Genomic DNA, 26,653 nt, shown 5'->3' with positions numbered 1-26,653 from the left:
GTCCCAAACCGCAAGCACTGATAAATGTCTGCATTTCTCTGTGTAATTACCTTTTATCCCGGGTCCCTTTTCCAAGACGCCAGGAAGAAAACAACAGAGCCAATAAACTCCAGCAGAAAAAAGGTTTAGAATAAAGCAGCTTGGTTAACTTTAAGGGTTTAGACAAAATATCCACAAGTGGCAAAAATTCAGAATTTCTTTACTTATTGAGAAACAATTTGAACATTCAAAATGCTGATGTAGATCTCAGTTCTGATCAAATGGCTGTCTTATGTACAGCATGTTATCGATATCAATTATTCTATATAACATACCTGGAGTGTTGCCTGGATTCTTTCATGCATGTTTGAGAAATCCTTTAATCTCCATGGCAACCATTCAGCGGTGTGAAACGCCTGGGTGGACTTAGCTCCGCCTTCGAGTCGCAGCTCCTCCTCAGAGCTGCAGTTTCCAAGGTAACCAGCTTCTGCCTCACTTTCAAGGCGTTTTATTATAAAATCACGTTTCTCTTTACTCTTTAGTCATATTTCAGAAATAACAACTGAAGTTAACATAGTTACTTGATTGTGCTATAAAATGGGACATTTAAAAAAATTATCTTTTTAAAGTCTCAGAGCCTTGAAATTGGGCTTCTGTCTCTTTAAGAAACTCCATCTTCAGGAAGTTATCAAAACATGGCTCCTGTGTGAACCTTTTAACGTTTTTACCAGCGTGGCTCTGAGATGTGGCTCCTTTAACGATGCTCAGTTCCACCAGGTGTTTGCTAATTGCTGCTGGCTAGTCTGAAGGAGCTGAGTGGTGGGGGGCTGCTCTGTGAGGCAGAAGCTTGATAGTTTGGAAACTGCAGCTCTGGGGAGGAGGAGGAGGAGTTGCGCCTTGAAGGCGGAGCTTGGTCCAACCAGGCGTTTTACACAGCTGAACGGTTGCCATGGAGATTCAAGGATTTCTCAATCAAGCATGAAAAAAAATCAACCGGGAATAACTTTATAACATAATCTAAAGCTAAAAAAGATCAGTTTCACATAATACTGTAAATTGTTAGCAGAATTTGCAGAAATTAAAATCTCTGTGAATAAAATCCCCCAGGAAAAGCTCAAAATGTCCACCGATGGCGTCTACCTTCCAGAAATTCAACAGTTTACTTAAAAGTCTAATATTTTAGAACATTTTTAAAAAGTATTTAATAACATAAATACCAGCCTGTGCCCTCAGCGGCGTCTTTTATCTGCTAAATAAACACGCTGCCTGTGATTTAGGGGTCAAGGACCTGTTAACCTGTCGGCCCGCCCGCTCCCCGCCTCTCTGTTTAGATTATTCTGTAGAAAGCAGGTGACTCTCCTGTGTCACAGATAAGACTGCAGCGGAGGGTCAAACCCAAGGGGAATAAAAACTGAGGAAAAATAACCAAAAATATGATTATTCACTGTAAGAAAATAGTAAAGAGAGAAAGTAGTTTCCCCCCCCTAAACTTCTTCAAGGCTATTACACTGATAGAAATTCGTCTCCCTCCTCAACAGTCTGGCCCCCAGCGCTCGGGGGGCCGCAGTCTTCGCCACATCTCAAGCTAATTTACAAAGATCCCGAATTATTCTCTTATCTGGGGCTTTAAAGGTTGTAAGGTTGATTAACAAGGTCCTGTCCTGTTTATCAGTCCGGGGCCTGGGTGTGGAAAATAGCCTACGATAAGTGCACAGACCATTAAACATTCTATTTCCCCTAATATTTGTTGGCAACCATCAGCTTAACTGATCTCCCTTCACTTTAATTAAAAGGGATTCCCATCTTGTTGGGGTCATTATGTGCTGGCGGACGCCGGGAGAGGGGTTTGTGATGAGTTCAGCGTTCCCTCTGTCCCCAGGTTGCCAGAAGGCTTTTTTTCCTCCATCCTTTCTCTTCACTTAACCCCTTCCTAGCCAGGCTGCACTTTATCCCTCTTTTTGCATCCAGCGGCTCTTAAATGGATCCAGGACTCGTTCAATCCGTTGGCCTCAATGCATTGTAGTTTTCCCATTAACCTAAAAGTTGCTTGTGATGCATAGAAACTCCTACTTACTCCAGAACGGTATATTCTTTACTGTATGTTTCACCTACAGACAGGGCCGGCCCAAGCCTTTTTGGGGCCCTAAGCAGATCTTCATTTGGGGCCCACAACACCAACATGCTCCATCATTCCTAAGCTAACACACCTGCTGTCCGTCGCTGTGGCTCATCTGCACAGAGTGAGAGAAACACTTCCAGATTATTCTTACACTGTACATTAAAAAAGTAACATTTATTCACATGAATTAAAATACAGCTTGTTAAAATATTACCTATTTTCCTAGACAATGTTATAATTCTCCTAATGAATAACTGTTAGCTAGTAGCTACTGTCAGTGCGCCCTCTGGTGGATTAATCAAAAAAGACCTTTATTTTTATAATAATCACTTTTTCTTTAGATTAACTAAAAGTGTTATTGGGCTGTAGAAGACTATAAGCACCATGTGTTCATGGGAAACACCCGTTTATTACGTTTTCTGTCCTCATGTTGGATTATTGCACAAGGTCTCATATATTTACTGGTTTTTCAGAAGCATCGCTCCAAAATGCGGTTAAAACATTTTTTTCTTCATTTCTTATTATTCTCTACTTTTATGATTAAAACTACTTATAAAAAGAATTAAAAAGTATTTCTTTTAGCACATGTGTAAATTAGCTGATGGTACGGATTGTACCTAGCACACGCCGTCTACCCAAGATGCATTGCAATGTAAACAAGATGGCAGCTTGTTCTTCTTCTTCTGTAGAGTTTATTGGCAGTTTATAATCTTATGGATTATCACCATCAACCTCACCGAGGTTGTAATCCACAGATTTATCTTCACATCCCGTTATTTGATTAAAAAATACATTTAATTAAATTATCTCACCAAACTTTATATAATGTGATTCCTCAGTATTTAACTATAGTCATTAAATGCATGCTGTCTTTTCCTTTCCCTTCTTTTTCTTGTGTACCGTCTACAACATGGTGACCCGTGTGACAATATTTTATTTAAATTTATAAAAACTCAAACATCCAGTGTAGTACTGGTCTATTGTTACTACCTAATGGTTGATCCCTGTAAATGGATCCAGCTTGTGTAAAGTTTAGTCTTTTCCTGGGAAGCGTTTAGACATTCAGACGGTCTCTCTGAACCGAGGGGCATAAGAATCCGGCCGTAATGGTTTGATTTGCCCAACTCTAGTTGGATCGATGCGGCTGTTTACAGTTTCTCCCTCTTTCACCCCTTTTGTCTTCTTTCTAATTTAGTGTTCCCAAACCACACTCGGGAGTCTGAGTGTGTCTGCTGCGCTTGCATCTTTGCCCTCCTCCCTGCTCTCCATCACTGTCCATTGATGTTTTCCCTCTCTCTTTCCTCGCTCCTCGTCCGCTCTCCTCTCTTGGTTGGTCTTGGAAAAAGAGCTGCATGCCTCCACACTTCTGGACAAGACTGATGGCTCGTCAATAGCATTAGCCAGCATTGCAGGCCTCACTGGTGTAGAACCGAATCAATAGGGCCCAGTAAAAAGTCTTAGAGGTGCGCACAGCCCATTTCAGCCGATCCTCATGTTACCAAAGATGAGTTTTTATAAGAATTCAGGAGTCGCTGCCTAATTTATTCTCTTTATTGCTGTATTTCCCCAGTTAGTCAATAAAAGATGAGTGTTTCTGCTCGCCATCACTTCCTAAGAAAAATTAATGAAAGATTAATGTTCCTCAGAATAATATAGTTATAGTAAAATCATGTAAAATCTAATGTTTTCCCCTCACAAATTCTAACAATTTATCTCTGATTAAGGTTTACCTATTCAATCAATTGGTCTTGAAAGAAAATTGATTTCTGCTTCTACTCCTGCATTGATGTTAGAGGAGTATGATCAGCTGAAACCAGGTATTTAATTTGGGAAAGCCGGGATCATTTGGTTTTCTGCTCGGTTCATTTCACAACAGATTTGAGACAGAAATTAAAGGGCGTTTCCTCAGGTGATAGATCAATACATTCACTTTGATCGGGGACCAAAATTGCAACATTTGTTAAATTTTAGCTGGTGATTTGCTTTCACACTGCTCTGTGTCAAACGAACCAAACCAACTGACAAACCTGTTCCCCTCCTCGCCTGTGGTGGCGCTGCACCAAGAACTACTGAAGGAAACAACATGAAAACCTCTGAAGACACTGAGCCCAACTTCCTTCTTCACAAGATGTCCTCAGAAATGGAGTGGCGTCAGATTTTAGCGGCTGGAGGATTTAACTTTTGACTTTAATGAAGTCCCACAAACCATTTCTCCTTTATTTACCCAGAATGCCCTGCGCTGTAGTCCACTTCCTGTTTTTGGAGCGGTCTCTAGTTCACTTGGCGTTCACATATGGATTCAAACTGTACCAGAATTCACTCCGACCTAACAGAGACCGAGGTTCGTAGAAGGACCAGAGTTCGCTTGTTTGATCCGACGGCTCACTGGACCTTCTGGGGAAACGGAGTTGGATCAAAGGGATTTAAACGTGGCTGGTGTGAATGCACCTTTAAAAGTTTGGCTCCGTATAGAGCCGACAATAGATCCATTTCCACTTACCATGGAATTAATAAATTTGTTCAACGAAAACACCGGTTTAGGAAAACGCTGCCTCTTCAAGTGGCTTGTTGCTTCAACACCCATAAGTTTTAAACATGTAGTTTACAGTATTCATTGTGATTTTAACTGCATTTCTTATCTAATGGAAAACCAGAATTATAAAATTGTGTTTTTTCGATATTTAAGTAAAAGAAGTAAAAGTTGCAAAGCTTCAAGGCCACATTGGTGCCATTACACCTCAAATCGCCCCTCTGGTGTTGCCAGAAATTTAAACAGAGAATCAAGAAAATACATTTGAATTAAAGCAAAAATTAAAATGGACTTATTACTTTAATTCACAGTTAGAAACGACAGATTTCTGTTTCTAGCTGACAGATTGGATTGTAATTTGTGTCTAACTTGAGACCAATAAACTTCGACCCACTTCTTCAGATTGGGTGAAACAGACCCGATTTCTGGATACCTGAGTGAACACGCCGCTTATGCTGGAACTACTTTTAATTTGTAAATTACAACATTTTGATTAAGATTATAGATTTCTGTTAATGGAATTTGAATTCAAAAGATTTTATCCTTTTTTGGTCCAAAGAAATGACGATACATATTTGCTGTAATGTAATTAATGTACATTTCTTTTTATCGTTGCTGTATCCTGACTTCAGTCCCTTTTTAATTTGATTTCAGTCCATAATCAGACAAAGGGATTTTACCTCCGTCAGGTACGAATTCACCGGCGTCTCATGCCCCAACATCTTTTAATAACTCCATTAATCTAATCATCCACTAATTGGTCAAGATAGCCTTTTCCCTGTGGATTATTGTTTTATCATAATTAAAGAGCCCTGGAATCACAGTGTCTGATTAAACGTAGCTGGATTTCACACACAAACATGACAAAATGCCAGTGACTGATAAATCTTTAATATAAAAATTGTACAAGAATTCTGATACAAATTACAAGAGGTATTTGGACAAAATATGAATAAAATTCCATTTACATCCCAAAACCCTTATGCATTTTATGCAAAAAAACATAGACAGTTATGATACAGAAACAAATACAAGAAAGGCTAAAAATAAAGAAAAAGAAAAAGTCTCTTAAAAAGGATCATTTTTGTCCTTCTGTCTGCACATGGGATCACCTCTGCAGGTAACATACAGTATCAATGAAGCTTCCAAAGTCACCTTTTTAACAGCAAAGTGATCCTTTGCCCTCTTTTTTTTTCTTTGTTAGTTTTTTGCAGTGCGACTATGAAGCCATGCAACGCTGTCGAGTGCTGTAACACAGGCTTTTTTTAAACACAGACACTAATGCATCGGATACTCAAAAACACGAGTGAACGAACATAAAAAAAAATCTAATTTCACCAGCTCTTTGAACTATTTCTACTTTAAGACTGCAAAAAAAAAAAAGAAAGTCGAATGTAAAACATTTTATTAATTTACAGTATTTTATTCTCAGAGGTTCCAGTTGGAGTTGATTCTGATCTGTACAAACCAACATGATTTTTCTTTAATCCGCATAATGACGTCCCAAACATTTCACCTCCAGCTACATTGGCTGCACCCATCATCCTCTCTGTTATTGTCCTCACTCAATCTGAAGAAAATGGACAGGGCGGCCATTTTGTCCCCGGCTCCCTGCTTGTGCCGTGAGGAGCTGTGGAATAATGGCTGATCACATAATTTAAGGTTCTGTCCGGTGGTTTGGGCCGACAAAGCGGGCTCAGTGAAACGGACGGTCACCGGCTAGCAGAATGTGTCAAAGCTAGCAAACAAAAACCTCGAATGAAGGGGAATCCGGCGGCCATTTGTAATCATCAAGAAGAAGAAACGGGTGCGTAGCGCTCCGTCTCCTGCGTGTCAGATGACTGCTCCATACCGTTTTCTCTCAAAATGTCTCCAGTCACGTTTTCCCAGATGTTTCTGGCTGCTGGTGGCTTTAAGCTGCACCACGTCTTGTTTTCTGCTTTAGACTCAAAAGTGTCATTTTAACAGAAAACCATAGTGACAAAAGGAAACTGTTACAGGGACGCAGCTGAATGTTGAAGGATTTGTTTAGTCATGGTTCTAACTGAACTCTTTTCTTTCATCTGATGAAATGTCTTATAAATATGTAAATTATCACTTTTAAACAGTTTGTGAAGGATTTTGAGTTTTAGGAAACAAGAAGATATGAGAGACGGGAGTTGGAACGATTTGGAAGCACTATCAGAATAGAGACAAGGTAAATGTTAGCAATCGTTAGCAGCTAGCCGTTAGCCACCGCCAGCTGCTAACGGTGGCTAACGGTTAGCTGCTAACGGATAGCCAAAGGGGATTTCAAAAGAAGCTTTTGAACATATTTGATCCTCGCTAGAAATAAATGTAAAATAATTAGACCTGATGTGGAACTACACAGATATTATCTTCTTCAAGACATATTTTTACTCTTTTTCTTTGAAATACAACCTGACTTTTAAAGTTATTTTGCTTTTTAAAATGGATTCTTCTCCTTAGGAAAAATGCTTTCAGAATTTATTACGAGTATCTAGCATTAAAGTAAGATGTATGATTCCTTTCTGGTTTCTTTGTGAGGGAGCATCAGCTTCCTGGTGTGACGTTGCTACTAAAAGAAACGAGCAGAACGTTTGTCTTTCCATAACTACAGGTTAGCGTATCATCCTGGGACAGCCGCTCTCCAGCGTCTCTGCCACTTTGGATGTTTCTGTGCTGGAGAGACAGCCGTCAGCAGGGTTCCTGCTGAAGCACTTTTTTTTATTTCTGCTGGAGCGATTCGATGAGCGAAGAGGCAGCGAGCGCCTCGCTGAAGCTCACTCCAGGGAGAAGGCAGGGGTTCCTGTACTCAATTTTCCCTTCACTTGGGATAAACAGGCAATTACCCATCCCTTTTTGCTATGCCATGGCCGTCCGGTGAACTTAAGCATACACTATTAGCGCGTGTCCCTGTAGGATCTGCGTTGCGGCGTGTGGAGGTGGTAAGTGAGCAGCAGGATGAAGGAATGGGTAAACGACTGCTCTGACAGACAAAGAGGAAGGATGAAAAAAGTACTGAAATAAATTACTACCAACCCTGAAGGAGAATAAGCACAGAAAATGAAGAGATGAAGTGAATTCAGCTTAATTGAGTGAGTCAAATTAAATTGTTTGGAGCGCACTCTCATCCCTGGCTTTTCTCCCTCTGTCAGTGTCACAGTCTTGTCAGCAACCTTGACGTCTGGCAGTGTAACAAAGTGACATGTGAGTTATTAGACAGAAGAAGCTGGAATGGCGGGATGCCTCCAGGTAACAGGGAAGCAGCACATTTTTAATGATCGCTGCTGTCATCCTTTCCTCCCTAGTCAGCCTTCCACCTCCGCAACCTTTCCATCAACCTCAGCTCCTCTTTATCTCAGACAGGAGGCGCAGGAGGACCGGGTGCCTCCTGTAGGCGGAGTCTTAAAAAACGCACGAGAGGTTTCAGCCGAGCGGGTCACGACGTCCGCAGCAGGATGACTGAAGAAGAGGAAGTCAACGCTGCCATGGATGCAAGGAGGTGTTAAAACCGAACGGCACAACGCTCGTTTCCCACTGCTGCGTAGCACCAGTCGAGTAAGAGAAGATCTCCTTACAGAGTAACAGATGTGATTCTTTTTTTTACAAAAATACCCCCAAAACCTTCACTGGACAACAAACATCACCCACCAATAAATACCCTTTCCTTTGGCTGCTTTTCCAATTAATTAAAATGTGTGTACCGTGAGGGACTCTTTGCAACCAAAGGAAGGAAAACAACATTTGCAGAATATATGTGAAGGTGGGGCTCAGCGGTGGAAGAAACAAAACAACGAAAATCACAGTTAACGTTTTAAGACTCAAGTGCATCGTATTGGTTAAATGGTGCGTGATTTTAAAGACAATGTCTTGCTGAAAGAGCTTTTCCTTAAGCAAACTCATGCATTTTGGTCACATTGGAAGATTTTCATTTAAATCTGCGGATGTTTGTAAAAACACCAATTATTTCTTAAAATACAAACTCATCCTATTAACCTTTTTCTGTTTATAATATAGATTTAGGCCTTGTACACACGTAGCTGGGTATTTATAAAAACAAATATCGTACACATGGGATGGTTTTCAGAAAAGTTTTCATCCACATAAACCCAAACAAATCCGTCCCTGGTTGTTGTTTTAAACACGCCAAACCCATAGGGGGCAGCACAGCGCCAAGCTCAAACTACACCAGCCACTCAGATCGCTGCAAAACAACCATGACTTCCTGTTGGGAGTCAAACATGGCGCCTGGGGTTTGTTTGGTGGACAAATACATGTATGTATATGACTGTCATTGGATTCAGCGGCCAACTTGTCAACACGCTAAATCTTAAACATACGACTGACAAAGCAGAGAAAAAGCAGTTTTTTCTACTAATTGCCAACAATAAGACAACTAGACAAGATCCAAGTGTATCACATTTCACAGGTTAGCAAAGGTTAGAGAGGTCAGCTACGCTAGCTTGACTTTGACAACCTCAACATTTAGATGTGCTGCAGAATTCGGTGATTCACTTCAGTAAACAAAAACATGCAGAGTTTTCTCAAAGCTCCAGTTTGGTTGGAGTTTTCATAAATAATCGTTTTTAGTGATGATAAAACTGAGTTTTTGTGTGGATGAAATGTAATTTACTTTCCCTCAAGTACATGTGAACTAGGCCTTAATCTGGGTTTACTTTGACTAGGTCAAAAAGGAGTTGGGAAACATTTCAGGTTTTTTTCAGAGGCTTCGAAACTGAGCGCATGCAGAAAGAAAGCGTTTGAAGGAAAGCGTTCGATCAGCAACGAAGCCACCGTGGACCCCCACTTTAATTCACCATTGCAGAAATCCTCATTAATTATTACACATTCCCCCTTTATAGATGCAAAGTGCAAAAACAGAAAAGAAATTAAAAAACAGAAAATACGGAGCATGATATCAGTGTAAGAGCCTAAAAGAAGCATGCCGCCACCTCTGAATATCTAACAAGCAGTTAAAACGATTCACACGATCTTGGCTTTTTCCCCCATGAATCAGATTCAGACCAACGTAAATGAGTCGAACTTTAAGGATGCTACCTCTTTCTTGCCTATAGGTGGAAGTATCGTACTGTACTGTAACATAAATCCAATAAAAAGAGAGAAAAAGGAAGCAAACAACCATCAACACAACTCTTACACCAAAAAAGCCTCTTGGGACGTTATTTACAAATGGAGCTGTCATGCTTTTTGTAAGGGGTCCATTTAAAAGTTATCGATACACAAATACAACAAGAAGTTTTTCTCTTTTTTTCTCAGTACTATTGTTTCCGCAGGCAAAGTCACAAATAAAGAGTTTGAACAGATTCTTTGGACGTAAACACAGAGTAGAAGATCGAAACAAAAAAAGATGGAGGGGCTGACGAGTAAAATCACCTGGAGCTTTGCTATAAAGTAAAACTCCGTGCCGATTGGCGTCATCCTGTTCTTCCAAAGAAGGAAAAGTCAAAGGACACAATGACAAACTTCATCTAGAGTCAATCATTTTATACATGGAGAGAGTAATGTCTTGCAGTGACTTACAAAGGACGGGGCTTACAGCTTGATGGAGGAGGAATGAAGGAGACGGGAGTCGTCGTTTAGTCTAGAATCGTAGAGAAGGGCATGTTTTTATGGAGGTTCGGGTTCTGAGAATGTCGGTTGCGGCTTCGCACGGAGCTGAACACCATGTTGCAGCCGGGGATTTTGCACTTGTGCATCTCGCGCAGGTGCACAGTCTTGTAGTGCACGCGCAGGGTCCCTTTGTTGCTGTATACCTTGTGGCAGATGTTACAGAGGATCCCACCGCTGCTGCCATTACTGCCCCCTGTGGACGAAAGAAGGAACGGCGACGAGGAAGAGTCCAGCCCCTCATCTTGTCCTCCTTTGAGTTCTCCGGTCTCATCCTGATGTCCGCCTTCCGCCCGCCGGGAGAGGTCCTCTCCCTCGCTGTTGCCCTCCTCCTCATCCTCTTCCAGGTCATCCAGGAGGATGCCTTCGTCGCTGCCGTCTTCGGACTCGTGTGAGGAGTGGATGCTGCTGCTGGACTGAACACTGGAGGTGGTGCTCAGGTCCAGCACCATGTAGTTGTCCGGCTGGCCCCGGAACAGGCCGTTGGTGTGGTGGTTTCTAAGGTCGTGGTTGAAGGGATGGCGGGGGTATTCGTTGCTCATGTGGGAGAGGGGGTTATGGGTCAGGCCAGGGAGGCCGAGGGCGGCGCCCCGGAAGCCCATCCTGGCCATCGGGTCCAAACCCATGTGGTGCCCGGCGTAGAGCTTGGCCAGAAACTCGGCTCGCAGGTCCTTGGGCAGTGGCGTGAGTTGAGGGTCGAGGACAATGTCGTCCAGCTCTTTGGTCAGCAGTTTGCGGTGCAGGTTGATGTTCGAGCTGTGCCTGGCGCAAAGAGAGAGGCGGTTAGAAATCCAACCCAGACAATGACAGTCGGCCTTAAAGGGCCGGCATTCAATCAACCAGCTGTGTCGTTATAAAAAATGATATCAAATTTTACTTCATGACTTGATGCTTGGAAATTGGGTCACTGTCTCTTTAAGAAGCTCCTGCTCTTTCTGAAACTCCGACTACAGGAAGTCATCACAACATGGCTCCTCCATTAACCCTTTACCAACGTATTTACCTGAGAAGTATTATGAGATCTGTAAATGTGTGGTTTCAGTTGTTTGCTAATTTCTGCTGGCTAGTCTGAAGGAGATGAATAACTGAAGAAAGTTTGTATTAATATGAGCTACAACAACATTTAATTTCCCTTTGGGGTCAATAAAGTATTTCTGAATTTGAATTGAATTTGACTGGGAGACGTTTGTTAGCTTGGAAACTGCAGCTCAGAGGTGGAGCTACGTCTTGGAGGCGGGGCTAGGTTCACTCAGGCGTTTTGCTCAGCTCAATGGTTGCCGTGGAGACTAAAGGATTTCTCAAACATGTACAAAATAATCAAAGCGACACCACAGGTATGTTTTTGATGAGGGAATAACAACAAAAACATACCTGGCTTTACTCATGACGTAAAGCTAAAAAATGATTTTACATGATACCGTCCCTTTAGATATGGCGCTGTGCAAAGTTTGACATTTTCAGGGTTTTTTTCTTTTAAAGTTGTCTTGATCAGAGATTCTCTAAAGGCCTTTCAAATCGTTTGCTCTTCGTCAAATGAACAATATCTGCAAGTAATTTGTTTTAGCATCCAGGAAACACCTGAGCGATGCGTCGTCCTTCAGTTCATCGTCTGCCCTTTGCCCTTTGCTATCAGCTGTCGGCTCACCGGGAACCGCCTGTATTACCCTGAAGGTCTAGAAGCCGCTAGAGAGGCACGGAGACGTCGGATTCACACAACTTTCACTTTCACTGACATGAAGTCTATTATTGTTTTTCAGCTTAGGTGCCAAAAGGTTGCGCTAACCGCAACACTTCAATAATTACTACCGCAGGAACAAGAAGCTCTGGAGCCAATAGGAAGCGTTCACTCATCCGCATTTTCAAAACATATTTACATATTTGGTTTATTAGCAGGTTTCTTAACATAAATATATTTTTATGTCACATTAATCATCTTTGGATGCTTGTGGAACCAGATTGGAGTCCAGTTCGTTCCCCAGCAGCTTTAGCTTCTGGGTGGAAACAAACAAATGCTAACAAACAGAAACAAATGCTAACAGCGCTAATCGCTAATAATGCGACTATACACAAGTTATTTCTTGTTTTGTTTTTATTAAATCAGTAAAATCACGTTTTACGGCGTCTTTTACTGTATCATGTGATGTCCTGTAGCCTTTTCATATGACAATATCATAAAGTATAAATAATATACATGTAAAATTTTAAATTGGAATCCTTATTGATCAATGGAAATGAAATATCTCTAATTTCAACTAACATGCAGATCCAATTTTAAACTGGTTGTAACTTTTTTATGAATGATTGTTAGGTTGGAACTATGTAGGTCAAAGGTCGTTCACAATCCTAGTTTTTGCTAAATAAAAGCCGTTTAGAGCCACTAATGTGACACGACTTTTTAAAAAAATATATCTTATCTTAACGTTTTTCTACTTCTTTTGACTTTAAAATAAAAGTTTAGAAACCGTAAAAGCCTTGCAAAAAGACAATGGGAGGTTGGTATTTATGGAAAGAGATATTTAAAAAAGAAAAATAGATGTAGAAAAATAGTAGTTTCACTTTTAAAGTGATTTTATTGAGGAAATCAACAAAATTAACTTTAATCATATTTGGCTCTTTATCGTTTTAGCAGATTACAGACCTCGGGTTCGTTAGCAAACAAAAAAAGGTTGCAACTGAGCCCTTTAAATCTGAAAAATATAAAATAAAGTTTGAACATTGAAGCAAAATTAATAAACGTAACATATCAGAACATTATTCCACATTATAGCTTCAATAAAACCAGAAAGCTAGAGACGGAGCGTCCTGCTACTGTTTACCACTGTCAGCATGTCTGCTCCGCTCAGCCCCCAAATCCAATAGACTCTGACTCAATTAAATAGTCCACCATATTGAATGGGAGTTTATCAATTGATTTGAGCAGAGGTAATGTGATAATGGAGGGGAACTGGATAGCATATTAGCACGAGGCCCTGGCAGCAGCGTTGGTTGAGCATTAGAAGCGGCTTAATCGAGCACCTGGATGAACACGACTTCGCGTTGAGATGGAATTAATTAAGATGAGGTTTTTCTAATCCCTCTGTTCAAACACAACTAGCAACAAACCATGCTGAAGCCGGGACACAGTTAGCGACACCGGAGCTAACACACAGAGCCATGCTACACGGTGCAGGGAGTAGGCCTGTCGCAATAATTAATCAATTAGTCAAATCTATTGGATCATTTACTGGTTTTCTACCAAAAACTGGATGGTAAAAGTTTCCAGTCTGATGTTTTGTCTCCAATAAACTTTTTATTAAAGGATCATTTTGTTTACAAAGACTTTATAGTTAATTTTATTTGTTGTTGCTGTTGTTTTATCCATTTTGGATATTTAACATGTTTCAGAGAATAAATGTTCATTAGAAATTAAAGTTCATTGACCTTTGATAGGTTGTTCTCGGATTATTATGCCATTACCATTAGATTACCTGAAAAAACAACAACAATATCATCATTTATCGCAATCAGTTCTGGGACAATTTGTTATCATGACAGGCCTAATTTCTTTTTTAACTCCAATTTCACAGCTGCTAAGAAAACGTTAAAAAAGGAGAAGTGCCCACGTTACAATACAAACTGCATAAAAACACAGAAAGGAAACTTAAGCAGTCGGTATATTAAAGGCCTGCTCCTCTCACACACGCTGCGCCTTTAATGCGAAGGGTTTCCATGCAGGGAGGGGCACATGTGTGTAAAACAACAAAATAAAGAAAAGAATAAAAGATCATCCTGGGCAGGATGGGCAAAACATGGAGTCACAATGGATTGTAGAGCTTACCAGCAGTGGCAGGGTTGATGCAGTCAAAAAGGGTCCCTTTCCTTTAATTATTTACTTCCCTATCCGACATTGTCCTGCAAGAGGTAAACATACATTCATTTCAGGGACCCTTTTCTTTTCTGTGAGCCCAGCAACCAGGAGCCCGTCCACTCGAGCATCGTCAGCATTGTGAATGGGGAGCGTGGCGAATTGATCGGCCGTCGCTGCACGATGTTCAAACCTTCCTGTGTCTCAGTGGAAAACTGACAATATTTTCCCCTCATATGTTTTTCTTTGTGAGTGTAATGTTGGCCGGAGAGCCGTGTGGCGGCGGGTCATCATCTGTGTTTGCTGTGAGTGTTGAGAGGGAGCCACAGGCTTTTGTTTGGGTGCTGGTAATGATGCTCAGGTAGGCAGGCCCTTTGCAACAACATCCATAAAAACACCTTCACACTGCTAATAAGCTCTAAATTAATCTGCTAACAGGCTAAAGCTCAGGCAGTGCAGCTTAAAATCCTTTCCAGACAATAGAAATGCAAACCTGGCGTCTACGGTGGAGCGTAAGGGCCAGGCTAAGAGAGACAAATACAGGAATAAAGTCATAGAGTTATGAGAATAAATTACTAATATTACAAGAATAAAGTCCTAAAATTGTGAGAAAAGGTCTTACAGGAATTAAGTCATGCCGTTATGAGAATAAACGTGAAATTATGAAATGTAAAATACCAGAATAAAAAGAAAACAAACTTGTATTACGAGAATAAAGTTGAATGAAATTTTTCTCGCGCTATTGTGACTTTATTGTGATTAACAATAAAGGCGAAATAACACAAGAATAAAGTCACAATAATACGAGAATAAACAAAATATTACTAGACTGAAGTCGTAAAAAAGAAAAAAATTGTAATTTATTTTTTTCGTATTTTTACGAATTTATTGTCGTGGACAACAAAAATAATTACAGAATAAAATCGTGACGATATAAAACATGAGAATAAGGTCGTCAGACTTTTTCGTATTATTACGACTTTATTGTTATTTTTGGAACAATAAATCCAAAATAATACAAGAATTAACTCATAATATTACTACACTGAAATCGTACTAAAATGAAAAACATTTTTTTCTCGTAACATTACGAGAACGAACACGTTATTGCTAAAATAAAGCCTTAATGTCAGGAGGATAAAGTAGTAATTTTATAACTCCTACTAAAAGAACTAATATTTTGCTTGCTGTGAAGTTATGAATGTGTAACAGTTTAATATGTGAATAAATACTCAACATTTTTACACGTCAGCATTAAATTGTTATCCGATTGAATCTGTCGACCTTTGACCTTTAAAACGACTTTTTCTTTTAATTTTTCCTGCGTCTTTAATGACTTTATTCTCATAATTAAAAAACAAACCTCTTAGTCTGGCCCCGATACTCTGTGGTGAAAATCACATTATTTAAATGAATAAAAATATTAAAATTACCAGTTTGCTTCTTCACAAGAACTTGTAAGGACAATTCAATATTTTGCTGTAATTATTTAGAAAACTAAAAAAAAAAAAAAAGCAGCTTGTGGTCATTTTAATGAACTCGATTTAACTTGTGTTGTCAGCAGAAGTGAACTGCGTCCACATTATGCCCTCTTCTCTTCATTTATCAGATTTAGATCCGCCGCTCCCCTCCGTTCCTCCATCACTCCTCTTCAGTACGCTTCATCTTCCTCCCTGCCTCCCCGGCGCCTCCCTGCTGGCCGGTAATGCGGCTGGCAAACCAATTCGACGGTCTCATCTTCGCCCCGCAGACGGGGGAGGCCTCCGCAGGGAGCCGTGCAGAGGAGGCAGCCTTCCTGTCCCAGCCACCGTTAATCATCTTTAGGCTCGTCTGATGGCCCTTGCCCCTGGTCTCCGTGTCGGAGCGAACGTGCGCGGATTCGCTCCTAAATGTTGTCTAAATGGCTCGTAATGTGTAAATGAGATGGAGAGCGGCGAGGTGTCGAACTGACGCTGCCGGTCCTTTGTCTTCGCTGTCGTTCGGGGCGTTGTTATGAGCTCTTAGGTGAGTGGGAGGACGTGGATTTTACCCACATTCATCACTCCGCCGCACCGTCATAATAGCTCCGGGTTTCTCAGCACACTTTACCTCTATTTTGTTGGTTTTAATTAGTTTTTACAGTGTTTTTGCTAGTTTTTATGGGAGTAGCTTCAGTTTTTTCAGACTTCTGAAAGGTCAAAGTTTGGTATTGTGATTATGTTTTGGCCTGACACAATAAATCAATTAATCTTATCATAAATTAAAATAATAATTCCCATGATGTACCGTTTCTCTATTTTCTCTCTTTCGACCAAAAATGAGAAAACTAAAGTCTTCAGTCTGGTTCTTTGGTCTCAAAGAGACATCATAATTCATTTCATTGGTTTTGTTTGTTTATTTTGGATATTTAAAATCCAGTTTGAAATGTTTATTAGAATTTAAAGTTTAATGATCTTTGAGAAAATGTTCTAGTTCCTTATATTACTTGAAATGGTCCCAAGACAACAATATTATCACTTATCGCGATATCGTTTGACTTGGCAGAAGACGCTGGTGCTGACGCCATTTTGCCACCAGGGGCAGTACGGAGCAAAGTACTTTACCGACAGTAATCTGCTTATGTGGGGAAGAAAAAGAAAATATAAATTTCTCATCAACTCAAAAAACTAAAAAAATAGATTCAAACACGGAAACAAAGGATATTATATCTATAATTTCAGTATGTTTTGGTTACCTTTATAAATGCATTATTATTATTATTATTATTTGTTTCGGTTAATTGTAATAATGTTGCTCTGCAGAGTTGTAATAGTTTTGGTTTTTTCATTATTTTAATTGTGTCAAATGAGTTAGTTTAAATGAGTTTTTACAGTGTTTGTGCTAGTTATGAATAATATAATGTTTAGTTTCAGTAAATGTTTACATCCATGCATGAAGCTGATGAATAAAGGGCAGAGATGTCTTGAATATTAAATAATTTATTTTGTTTGCTGTCTCTCCTGCTGATTGTTTTGTTCTGAAATAAACTTTAACCTTTAGTTTATTTGGCCATAATAACCTTTGCTGCTGTTACATCTACTGTTTGCAAAGTTCAAACTTTCCAAACTGCATAGACTTCAAATTAAATCGTCCATTAAAAATGCATAAAACAAGCTGTGGGTTTTCTATACGTTTTTCATCTAAGAGTGAGGATTTTATTCTGCATTCTCTTTCAAATTAATCAGCAGTGATGTCTTTTTACTCACCAGATATTTGTCTTTTTACTCACCAGATATTTGTCTTTTTACTCACCAGATATTTGTCTTTTTACTCACCAGATATTTTCAGCTATCTATTCTCTCTCTGCCCTTTTGTTTGGAAGACCCGAACTCGGAGGCCGCATGCCGTGAGGGGGACCGAGGGGAAAAGACGGGAGAGACTTTTCCAACATAATTAACCTTCACTCTCTCCATTTGCAGCGGCGCATGCAGGGACGGCGGGCTGCGCTCGGCTGCGCCGCGGGAACGTGGAAGACGGAGGACACCTGCTCGCCGCGGCGACACGGAGACATGTCCGGGCCTTTGGAGGTGAAGGAAGGGTAAAAACAGATCTGGGTTCTCCAAGCCCCCCTAAAATAAACCTTCATTCGTTCTGCCTCGCATTTAAAAACCCCTGGCGTCCAGAGCGCGTTAAATGAGCGCATTGCAGCGAGCGCAGATGTTTTACAGTGTGAAATCTGCTGTTTGTTCATCAACAGTGCAGACTGAGCGGAAAGCGGGTCCAAAGACGGCGTCATCTACTGTTTCGTTGCTTTCTGTGTATCAAACACATGAGTCGACCCGTCACGAACACAAATTCAACGATAGTACTGTTGTTTTGACACCGTTTTCACCGTGTGTGTTACTCGGCCCCTGGCAGTTGGCGGTTACCATAGCAACCAGTAACTGAAAGTTACAGAAGCTCCTCCCCCTTTTTCTGCTCCGGCCCCTTAACTATGGGATCCCAGTTTTCTTTACAAGTATTACATTTTAGACAGCTTTAATTATACATGTTTTTATTTTATCTTTTTTAACTGTAATCATTAGTCCTGTCAGGAAAACAAATTTTGTTGGACGATAAATTTCCCCAGACTTTGTCGCGATAAGCAACAATGTCGCTGTTTTGAGGATATTTTCAAGTAATAATGCAAGAAAACATTCTCTGTCAATAAACTTTAAATTCTGACGAACATTTAACACTGCAGCTGGACTTTAAATATCAAAAATAAAACAAAAAAATAAAATTAATGAAGTCTCTGTAAGCAAAGCACCAGACTGAATGAAGACTTTTGTTAGTTTTTTTGTAGAAAGAGAGGAAAGATAAAAATCATGCAAATGGAAATTATTGAGATAATATTAATTGATTTATTGAAACACCAAAACGCAAACATCAACTTATCGAAAAAATGGATTTTATCTCTTTCTCAAACACTATTTGAGTGAAATAAAGTGTTTTATCCAGCTTATTAATTGCCCCTGATACACAAACATCTGATTAGAAGAAAAAGGAATTAGTAGAACTTATTACATTTCCAAGCAATCAACGTTGAAGCAGCAGTTTGTGCTGAATAAATCCGTAGTTCCTTAATCTTATCAGAGACGGTGCTCTGATGAAAACGGCTAAATGATATTCCCGTTTTATTGCTTCCACTGCTCTCAGATACACATTATGTCATTAAAGGATTATCCGGGGACAGATCTGATGAGTATCGACTCGCCTGGCTGTTTGCTCCGATTTTCCTTGTTTTGGTTCCTGTTTGAAGCTCAAACTCCTGTTGCTCTAACAAATGTGTGTTTAATAAATAAACTGAGATCCGCGCGCAGTCACACTGTCGAGACGTCGGCATTTTGTCATTTTTCAGATGAAAAATGCAGATTTTCACGATAGATTTCATCCAGTCTTTTAATGGCGATGTTGCAGGCAAAGTATGTCACAATTCAAGAATTAAAAGAAACAAAAAAAACCAAGTGTTTTAACTTGAGAGTGGTGGACGTGTTTGTGCAGGCTGGTCGTATCCGAGGCATTCGCGACGCGCCACGGAGCGGCGGCGGCGCCTCGGTTAGCGTTCAGAAACAACAAAAATTCAGCTGGAAAAAAGATGGACGAAGGAGAAAATGACGGGAAAACTTTTCATGTTTTCAGATTTTCTTGCAGAGGAGAAAAGTTAAAGCAGAGTGTCAGGGGTGCCCAAACAGTATTTTTGGTGCAAATATCTCAGTTCACTTGAAATAAGACAAAACTAGCTTACAAGCAGTTTGTCAGCAAGAAATAAGAGCTTGTTTCAAGCCAGTAGTTCATTAATAGTGATAAAAAAGATCCAGATTATTTCACTTATCGCAGGACATATTTCCCTTGTTAAAAGTGAAATAGTCTACCAGTAAACTATTAGTGTTTTCATCAATATTAAGGAATTATTGACTTAAAATAATCTCCGATGTGTTGCTGATAAAGTTACTTGTAAGTTAGTTTCATCTTATTTCAAGTGAACTGAGATATTTGCACCAAAAATACTTGTTAAGATTTTGTGTTTTTGCAGTGAAGAGTCGAAACAGTCGAGCTGAGAAAACTAAATTCCCACAATATTGTGTAAAATGTATTTCTTAGGACATTTGTTTGTTTTTATCTCTTGAGTAATTTCCTAAATAGACAATATTTTAATAAAGCAAAGTGAATCTGAATTATTGCTGACAGAAATAATTCAGTTTAAAACGCCAGCTCAATATTCCCCAACATGTTTTGGGTCCATTGTTCTCATTTTTATGTTTGGCACAAACGTTGTTGATAAAGGAAAATACTTTAGTCTCGCATCTGAAAACAAAAAAGGTTTAATTAGATTGTAGCTGTAGAAATCCTTCCCTGTGCTTGTGAGGCCCAACAAAATGATCCAGAGGGCTCAAACGGCGCCCGGCGCCACCCTTTGGACATCCTGAGGAGCGCGTGTTGTGACGTGCAGCTGCCATCAGCCGGGTGTCGGCGGATCGGGACGGATACGTGCTAACAAGCCCAGGTGAGCGCGGCGCTTCACCGCCTGACGCGCTAATGAATGCAGCGGCTCGACGAACCGCCGCCATCGTTAATGTATGCGGCCTGATTTCACCGCGCAAAGGTGAGGCGGCGAGGGCAGGTAAACAACACGCTGCAGCTGGAAGCCTGGGGTGTATTTTTATATGTGTGTGTGTGTTTCTCTGGTCTGTAAACTTTAACTTGACACCAGCCAGATGTCCCCAAGTACCTTTTTAATTTCTTATTAACTAACAGATGTTAAGTGTTAGAAAAAGTTTGAAAGCAGCTGAGAGTTAAACTGACTTACTGCCACTTTGTTCCTTCTGCTGTGTGATATTTTAAAGTAATCCTAATCAATAGTTCTCCAGAGTTTTCAAAGTTTTAATTTGACTCTGAGATTATAGATTTCTGTTATTCTTGACATTTTTTTGTTTTAAGTCATTTAACAACAACATACGGTGCTTTTCATTCCTGGTAAAGATCAGGATATTTTTTTATATCGCCTTACTATAATCTGAAAAACATTTATCCAGAAGGTAAAAACATAAAAATATAAGAAAATCAGTGGTGCAACTATTATCAATTTCCCAGAAAGACTGAAAAGGGAGCATTTATTTTTTTTATAAAATATCCTGGGATCTCTTGAAGATGGGAAAAACAAGAGAACATAAATTCCCTGTGTTGCAGATTTGTTGATCTGTATAAATCAGGAACTAATTGTGTGAAAATACTGTTAAAAAACAATTAAAAAAAGCTTGTTTTTTTATCTTTTTATTTTGTTCTTCTGATTTGGTGATTAATTTAACTCTTTCAGTTCCTTCAACAAGATGTCGAGCAGTTTAACCATTTCAACTGTTAAAATTACTCCATCACTTAAGTAAATCTGAAAGTTCATTTAACACCAATTCTGAGAAGAAACTGTCAAAAGTGTCCTTTGTTTTTCTAAATTATTTCATAAAGACCATTTAAGCACATTTGAATAGTTTTAATCACCTTTTCTCTTGCCAATGTAGATATTCTTTTCATCTACTGTCTGGATCGCAAATATGCAAATTAGGCGATGACATCATCTTGCAACTTTTAGGGGAGCCAGTAGCTACTTTTCTTGCTGAGGATTCAGCAGCAGTGCAGTAAAATGTCTACTTATCTAAACTTACTCACATCTCCAGTCTGATGAGTTCAACTAACTCGGACAAAGGAGAGAAGTTCATTTTGCCGCCGTGCTCAGTGAGGAAGATTTAGGGAGATATGAATCTCCCCAGAGTGGCAACAACGGGCGCCAATAAGTGCAGACAGCACTGTGTAAATCATAAAAGTTCAAATGTAAAGAGAAAAAAAAAAACAAGTTTTGTGTCTGCATGGCTTTTTCCTCCCTGCTTGTTCGGATTTTCTCGATTTAATGAGGACACGGCGTACGCGTGCAGCCCAGTTATGCCAAAACATTTGGCAAATGGCTCACTGGAAATCATCTTGTTGATGCAAAAATATTATTTCATGCCTCAAACTTGTTACCTTTGGCACGTTTCAGAGCTGAACACGTAAAAAACAAAATGTGTCTTTGCTGCAGCCTGCCCTGAGACGAAATTTAAAACATGCTTCTTTGCTTCTGTAAGTTTCAGGTTAAGTGTAGACACAACACCTGGCTGTCTATCCCTAAGGTTTGGGAGATTTTATTTTTTTTAAGTTCAGTGATTTATTGGTCAGAGTTGAGGCTTAAACAGCAAATCCAATCCTTAACGCATTACGATACAAAGACTTCAGTGAAAGTAAGGGGAAATTCAGTGTGCAAATAAAACACCTTGAAATGCCTCTAGAAAGCCTGAAGAACTGTTGGTCTAGACAACTTTAAAAGACACAAAAAGAAAAGTTGGACTGCTTGGAAGCAAAATATTAGGGAGCATGATGAAAAATGTAGAACCTGAAAACCTAAAACACATTCTGAACCGAGCCTAAATCAAATACATTAGACACAGTAAAGTTAGGGGTCATTTGGAGTCCTGCTGCACTCACCTGTCTCTGCTCCGTCGGGAGGGGAAAGCAGCGTTGCAGCCAGCCACCGTGCACACATGCATCTCTTTCAGGTGCACGTTCTTGTAGTGCAGTTTCATGCTATAGGAGCTCTTGAAGCTCTTCTTACAGACGTAGCAGATCTTGGGGTCAGGGCTGGAGCACGGGTCTCCTTCGGGCGACTGAGACGTGGGGAATTTGGGTGGACTCGCGCCGTACCCCATGGAGGAAATGAAGCTCTCGTGCAGAGCAGCCATGCTAGCGGCGGCGGCCGCTGCTGCCGCCATGCCGCCGTTGTAGAGGCCGTACTGACTCATGCAAAACATGTCGTAAGTCGGATCGTTGAGCTCTTCTTTGATCTTGATCGGAGGCCCATGAGGAGACGGTGAGGAATGACCGTTTCCCTCGATGTCTTTTCTCAAGTGTTCGTCGTCGTGGGCTTCGTTTTCATGCTCCTTGTCCAGCCCTCTTCCTCCCCTGCCGTGCTTTTGATGTTCCTCTCCGTCCATCAGGTCATCGCGGTAGAACATCTTGGAGTCTGAGGTTTCAGACTCGTTTTCAAAGTCTCTCTCGTGGTCCTGATCTTCTGAGGTAAAGCTGTCCATACAACGTAGCTCTGAAGTGCCGCCTCTGCTGTCGCTGCCAGTCCCTTCCCTACATTCGTCCTCACTTTGCCTCATCATCCCCCTCAGGGCCAGGCCAGGACTCATCTCATCCTGGGAGGGCGACTGCTGGCCACTGCCGCCGCTGTGGTGGCCAGTGCCACTTGCGCCATTGTTGTTGCTGTTGCAGTTGCCGTTGATTTTAATATTGTTGTGAAGAAGACTTGCCTGGTGATTATGATGGATTGTGTCGTCGTCATCCTCATCTTTGTCCTCAAAGTCATCTGCCACGTCAATCACTTCCTTCTCAATCTTAACTGGCATGCTCGATTTACGAGGTTTCTTTTTGGGTGTGGGGTCACAGCTTGTGGTGAGGTCCTGACTGCCACCAGTGCACAGCCGGTGGGACATTGGACTTGCCTCTGACACGTGAACATTGTTGTGCGAGACAACAGCAGCCAGGATCTGCTGCTGCTGGTCCATCAGGGTGGTGCTGTTGGTAGTGGTGGGGATGATGGGGCTGGTTGGCAGTGACACTGGAGGGCTGACGAGGTCTGCTGGAGACACGAGTGTTCGGTAGAACGGGGGCACTGGTTGGACTGGCTGCACTGATTTCAGTGAAGGGAACACCAGGGGACTCTGCAGCGGGGACTGAAGCATCGGGTCTACTGGGGGAGTCGTAAAACCCAGCGGTGGCCGTCCGGGGCTGGTGAGCGTGAAGCTGCCGTTCTTGCTGCTCGAGATGACAGGCGTACCTGTGGTGGAATTGGCACGGATAAGGTCCTTGTCGCGGTTGTTGCGCAGCATGGGCATGTGCAACCGTGGGTTGGGATTGGCACTGTGGCGGTTGCGGCTGCGCAGGGAGCTGAAGACCATGTTGCATCCCTCAATGGTGCAACGGTGTTTAATCTTCAAGTGTACGGCATTATAGTGTATCTTAAGTGTGCCTTTGTCATAAAAGGTCTTTCCACACGCGTTGCAGCACACGCGACCCTTGCGTGAGGTGGCTCCCATGCGGCGTATACGATGCATCTTGGAGGAGAACGAAGGATGGCTGATGGACTTCGAAGGCTCATCCTTGATGAAGTGGTGATGCACCTGATGGTCGCCCAGACTGTTGTGTTGCTGAGACTCTCTTTGGGTCTGCTGTTGGCCCTGCTGCGGTTGCTGCTGCTGCTGAAGGGACGACTGCTGCTGAGCTTGCTGGGTGGACGGGGTCGGGGAGATGGGAGATGCACAGTTGTTGGGTTCCGTCTTGGGTTCAGTGCTGTTGATGGGTCCCAGTACTCCGCGACTCGGACTCTGACCTGTGCGGAAGGGCGATAGGGACACCTCTGACTCGCTGGTCTCCACCTGCTCTCCTTGGTTTGGGAGGCTGGGCTCCCGAAGCCGAAGGGCAGACTGCTCCATTGGGAGGCCATTAGGGGGCAAGCCGAGCATGGGGGCAGAGACTGGGTTGATATACTGGAACGGTAAGAGGAAGGCTAAGCTGTTGGGGATATTCTCAAAGTGATGAATGCTGGAGGGGCTACTGTTCTCCAGATGTGTCAAGAGCCCCGGGCTGCGGGTTCTGTTATTACTTTCGATGAACGTCCTAATCCCAGAGTCTGTCTTTGACGAGGGAACTGTGACCGCCTGACCTTCTTTCTCCTGAATAGCCATCAGCTCCACGATGGACTTGGTCTCACCAAAGCGCAGAAACTGCTGCAGGGTGATGATCTCTTCTTCACGGGACATGATGGTCCAGCGGTCCAAAACCTTGCCTGCAGCATCCTGAATGTCCCAGAAGAGACGAGAGAGACAAGAGAGAAGATACAGACTGTTATTGATTGCGAATAATTAGTCTGGTCAAAGGAAGATACAGAGCAAGGGGTAAGGTGGGTTTTTCCATTCATGATACCCAGAGGTCCCCTGGAGCGACACCTGATACGCCTCATCAAAGGTCTACCCCTCAACAATCTCTCTTATTCTTGTGCTGATCAGTCCTGCAGATCGGCAAAGTGAATCTAATGGTCCACCATTTTTAATCCGATTTTAAATATATCAGGAATTCAGGAGAAACGGCACAAAGAGGACAAAACTGAGTTACATTGGACTTTTTTTCCAAATATAATGGACTAGATGGAAAAAAGGAAGGAAGGTAGGAAAAAGAGAGAAGAAAGGAGGGAACACAACTGAACAGCCTAAAACTCTGTCTCTACTCCTGCAGAAAGAGGAAAAACCAAAACCAACACATGAAGAAAAAACGCAGTACATGTTAATACAGGATGTATTTAGTGGTAAATGCAGCCCAACGTGTCGTTTATCTGAGAAACACCTGAATCCAGACAACAAAAGCAGAAATGATACCATAAACCAGGAAATGTTTGTTAGGTCGGACCTGCTGAGGGAAGGTTTTAACTTCATGACGACTTCAGATTTAATTACTTTCATAATTTGAGAATATAATGGCTTTGATGGTAAAAAATAACACTTTGTAGATATATCTGCAAACATTTCAGCTGGTCTTAACGGTTGTTTAATAGTGATGACAATATAGGAAATTTATTTTTGCAGATTTATAGTCACATTTAGTTAATCTTTGAGCGCCTGCTGGTCATTTTGACACTTTACCATTTGTTGTATTTCCAGTTTTGGGTGTTTTATACCCAATTTTTTACATTTCTAAAACAGTAGAACATGCTTTCCTCGACACCTGATGCTTTAATGCCGTTTTCTCCAATCTGCTCATTAACTTCTGTAAGGAAATGTGAATAAATATGAGAATATTGGGTTTGATCAGGAGCCCTAACCTGTCATCATTTAAGAGACGGCAAACCAAATTAAATAGGAGCAGTGCCATAAAGACATTTGGGTAAAATTAGGGAACCATCGATTGCAGTTGTTGGTCCAATCGCCGATTACTGATCTGTAAAGAAGCCTGACCTGCTGATTTTGATTTCTTTTGTCTGACATGTTGATAAATATAGGAAGAAAGTTGCTGAGTTGGTAACAATGGGGCGACTATCAACTGCAAACGTGCAGACCCGACCCGGTGTGCCGGTCCGTCAGTCAAACTGCAGAGCAGAAGAGGACAGCGGCTGATTTTTAGATCTTTGCTGATAATCTCAGGGGATTAGATCTGCTTCACATGTAAGTATCGGCCGATCACCGATCTTAAGGAAATCACCGCCAGTCAATCGGTTGGCCAATAAATCAGTGCACCTCTAGTAAAACTCTCTAAATACATTTTATTCTAAATGAAATTTGAGCATTTTTATAACAATGCGTCTCGTTTAACTACAGTAAAAATAAAGTTTTGATTAACTGATGCTCAATATTAAAATATCTGCTGTGGAGACTTGAGTAATGATCCGCTGACTTAGCTTGAATTTTTCGCAATAAGCAGATTTAAAAAGAAAGGTAAGCGCCCCTGCAGACGGGCTCACCATCAAGCATAAACAGATGATGATGAGGCTTAGTTTAGGCAAAAACTATTCTGATAGTTTTTCCTCTTCTGGGGCCCCATATCTTCACCTGTTTCAGATTGCTGCTGGCGAATGAGTTCACAAACCGAGCAACACGCTGCAGCTGATGATAATATTCAGAGTTGGAGTATTTATGTGAGCAAAATGGAAATGTACAGTGTAAACAGAGCGGCTCACACACTGCAGGCCCTCAGGGGAGCAGCAGCGGGTGACATCAGGGGAGCAGCGCCAAGCGATGACAATTAGTCATGCTGAAATGGTAGCATTTCTTACGCGCTCCTTGCTGCTGGCATCTATAAAAGATAAATGGCGACTGTGGTGCGCAGAAAGCTGTAAAAACCAACATCACAAAAGCACAAAGGGCCTGTAAGGAGAAAACAGAAGATAAATGTTTAAAGAGAGACAGCGGGGGAAAAAAAAGAGAGGGAGAAATACTACGGGAGACACACAGAGGAAGAAAACTGAGAAAAAGAA

At 41.3% G+C, this 26,653-nt stretch overlaps 1 protein-coding gene across 6 annotated transcripts in view; it reads right to left on the bottom strand.

The window, feature by feature from the left end:
• Window positions 1-5,503: 5,503 nt before the first annotated feature.
• bnc2 (basonuclin zinc finger protein 2) overlaps window positions 5,504-26,653 on the bottom strand; it is a 222,604-nt gene continuing 201,454 nt past the window's right edge. For 4 of the 6 annotated variants that reach the window (XM_008422785.3, XM_008422776.3, XM_008422792.3 and 1 more), the window contains 2 exons: window positions 22,114-24,485; window positions 5,504-11,021 (listed from right to left, as the gene is read on the bottom strand). In XM_008422785.3, the coding sequence (XP_008421007.1) occupies window positions 10,229-11,021; window positions 22,114-24,485 (3,165 nt within the window). In that variant the 3' untranslated portion in view covers window positions 5,504-10,228. Of the gene's footprint in view, window positions 11,022-14,076; window positions 14,151-14,596; window positions 14,628-22,113; window positions 24,486-26,653 lie in introns of all 6 variants that reach the window. The other 2 variants (XM_008422799.3, XM_008422814.3) reach the window with 2 other exon arrangements.

Source organism: Poecilia reticulata, chromosome 1 (genome assembly GCF_904066995.2).
Source record: "Poecilia reticulata chromosome 1, P_reticulata-male-v2, whole genome shotgun sequence".
In the NCBI taxonomy this organism is placed as follows: Eukaryota; Metazoa; Chordata; class Actinopteri; order Cyprinodontiformes; family Poeciliidae; genus Poecilia; species Poecilia reticulata.
Note: the sequence above shows the minus strand (reverse complement) of the source record. Positions and strands in the feature narration are given on the sequence as shown.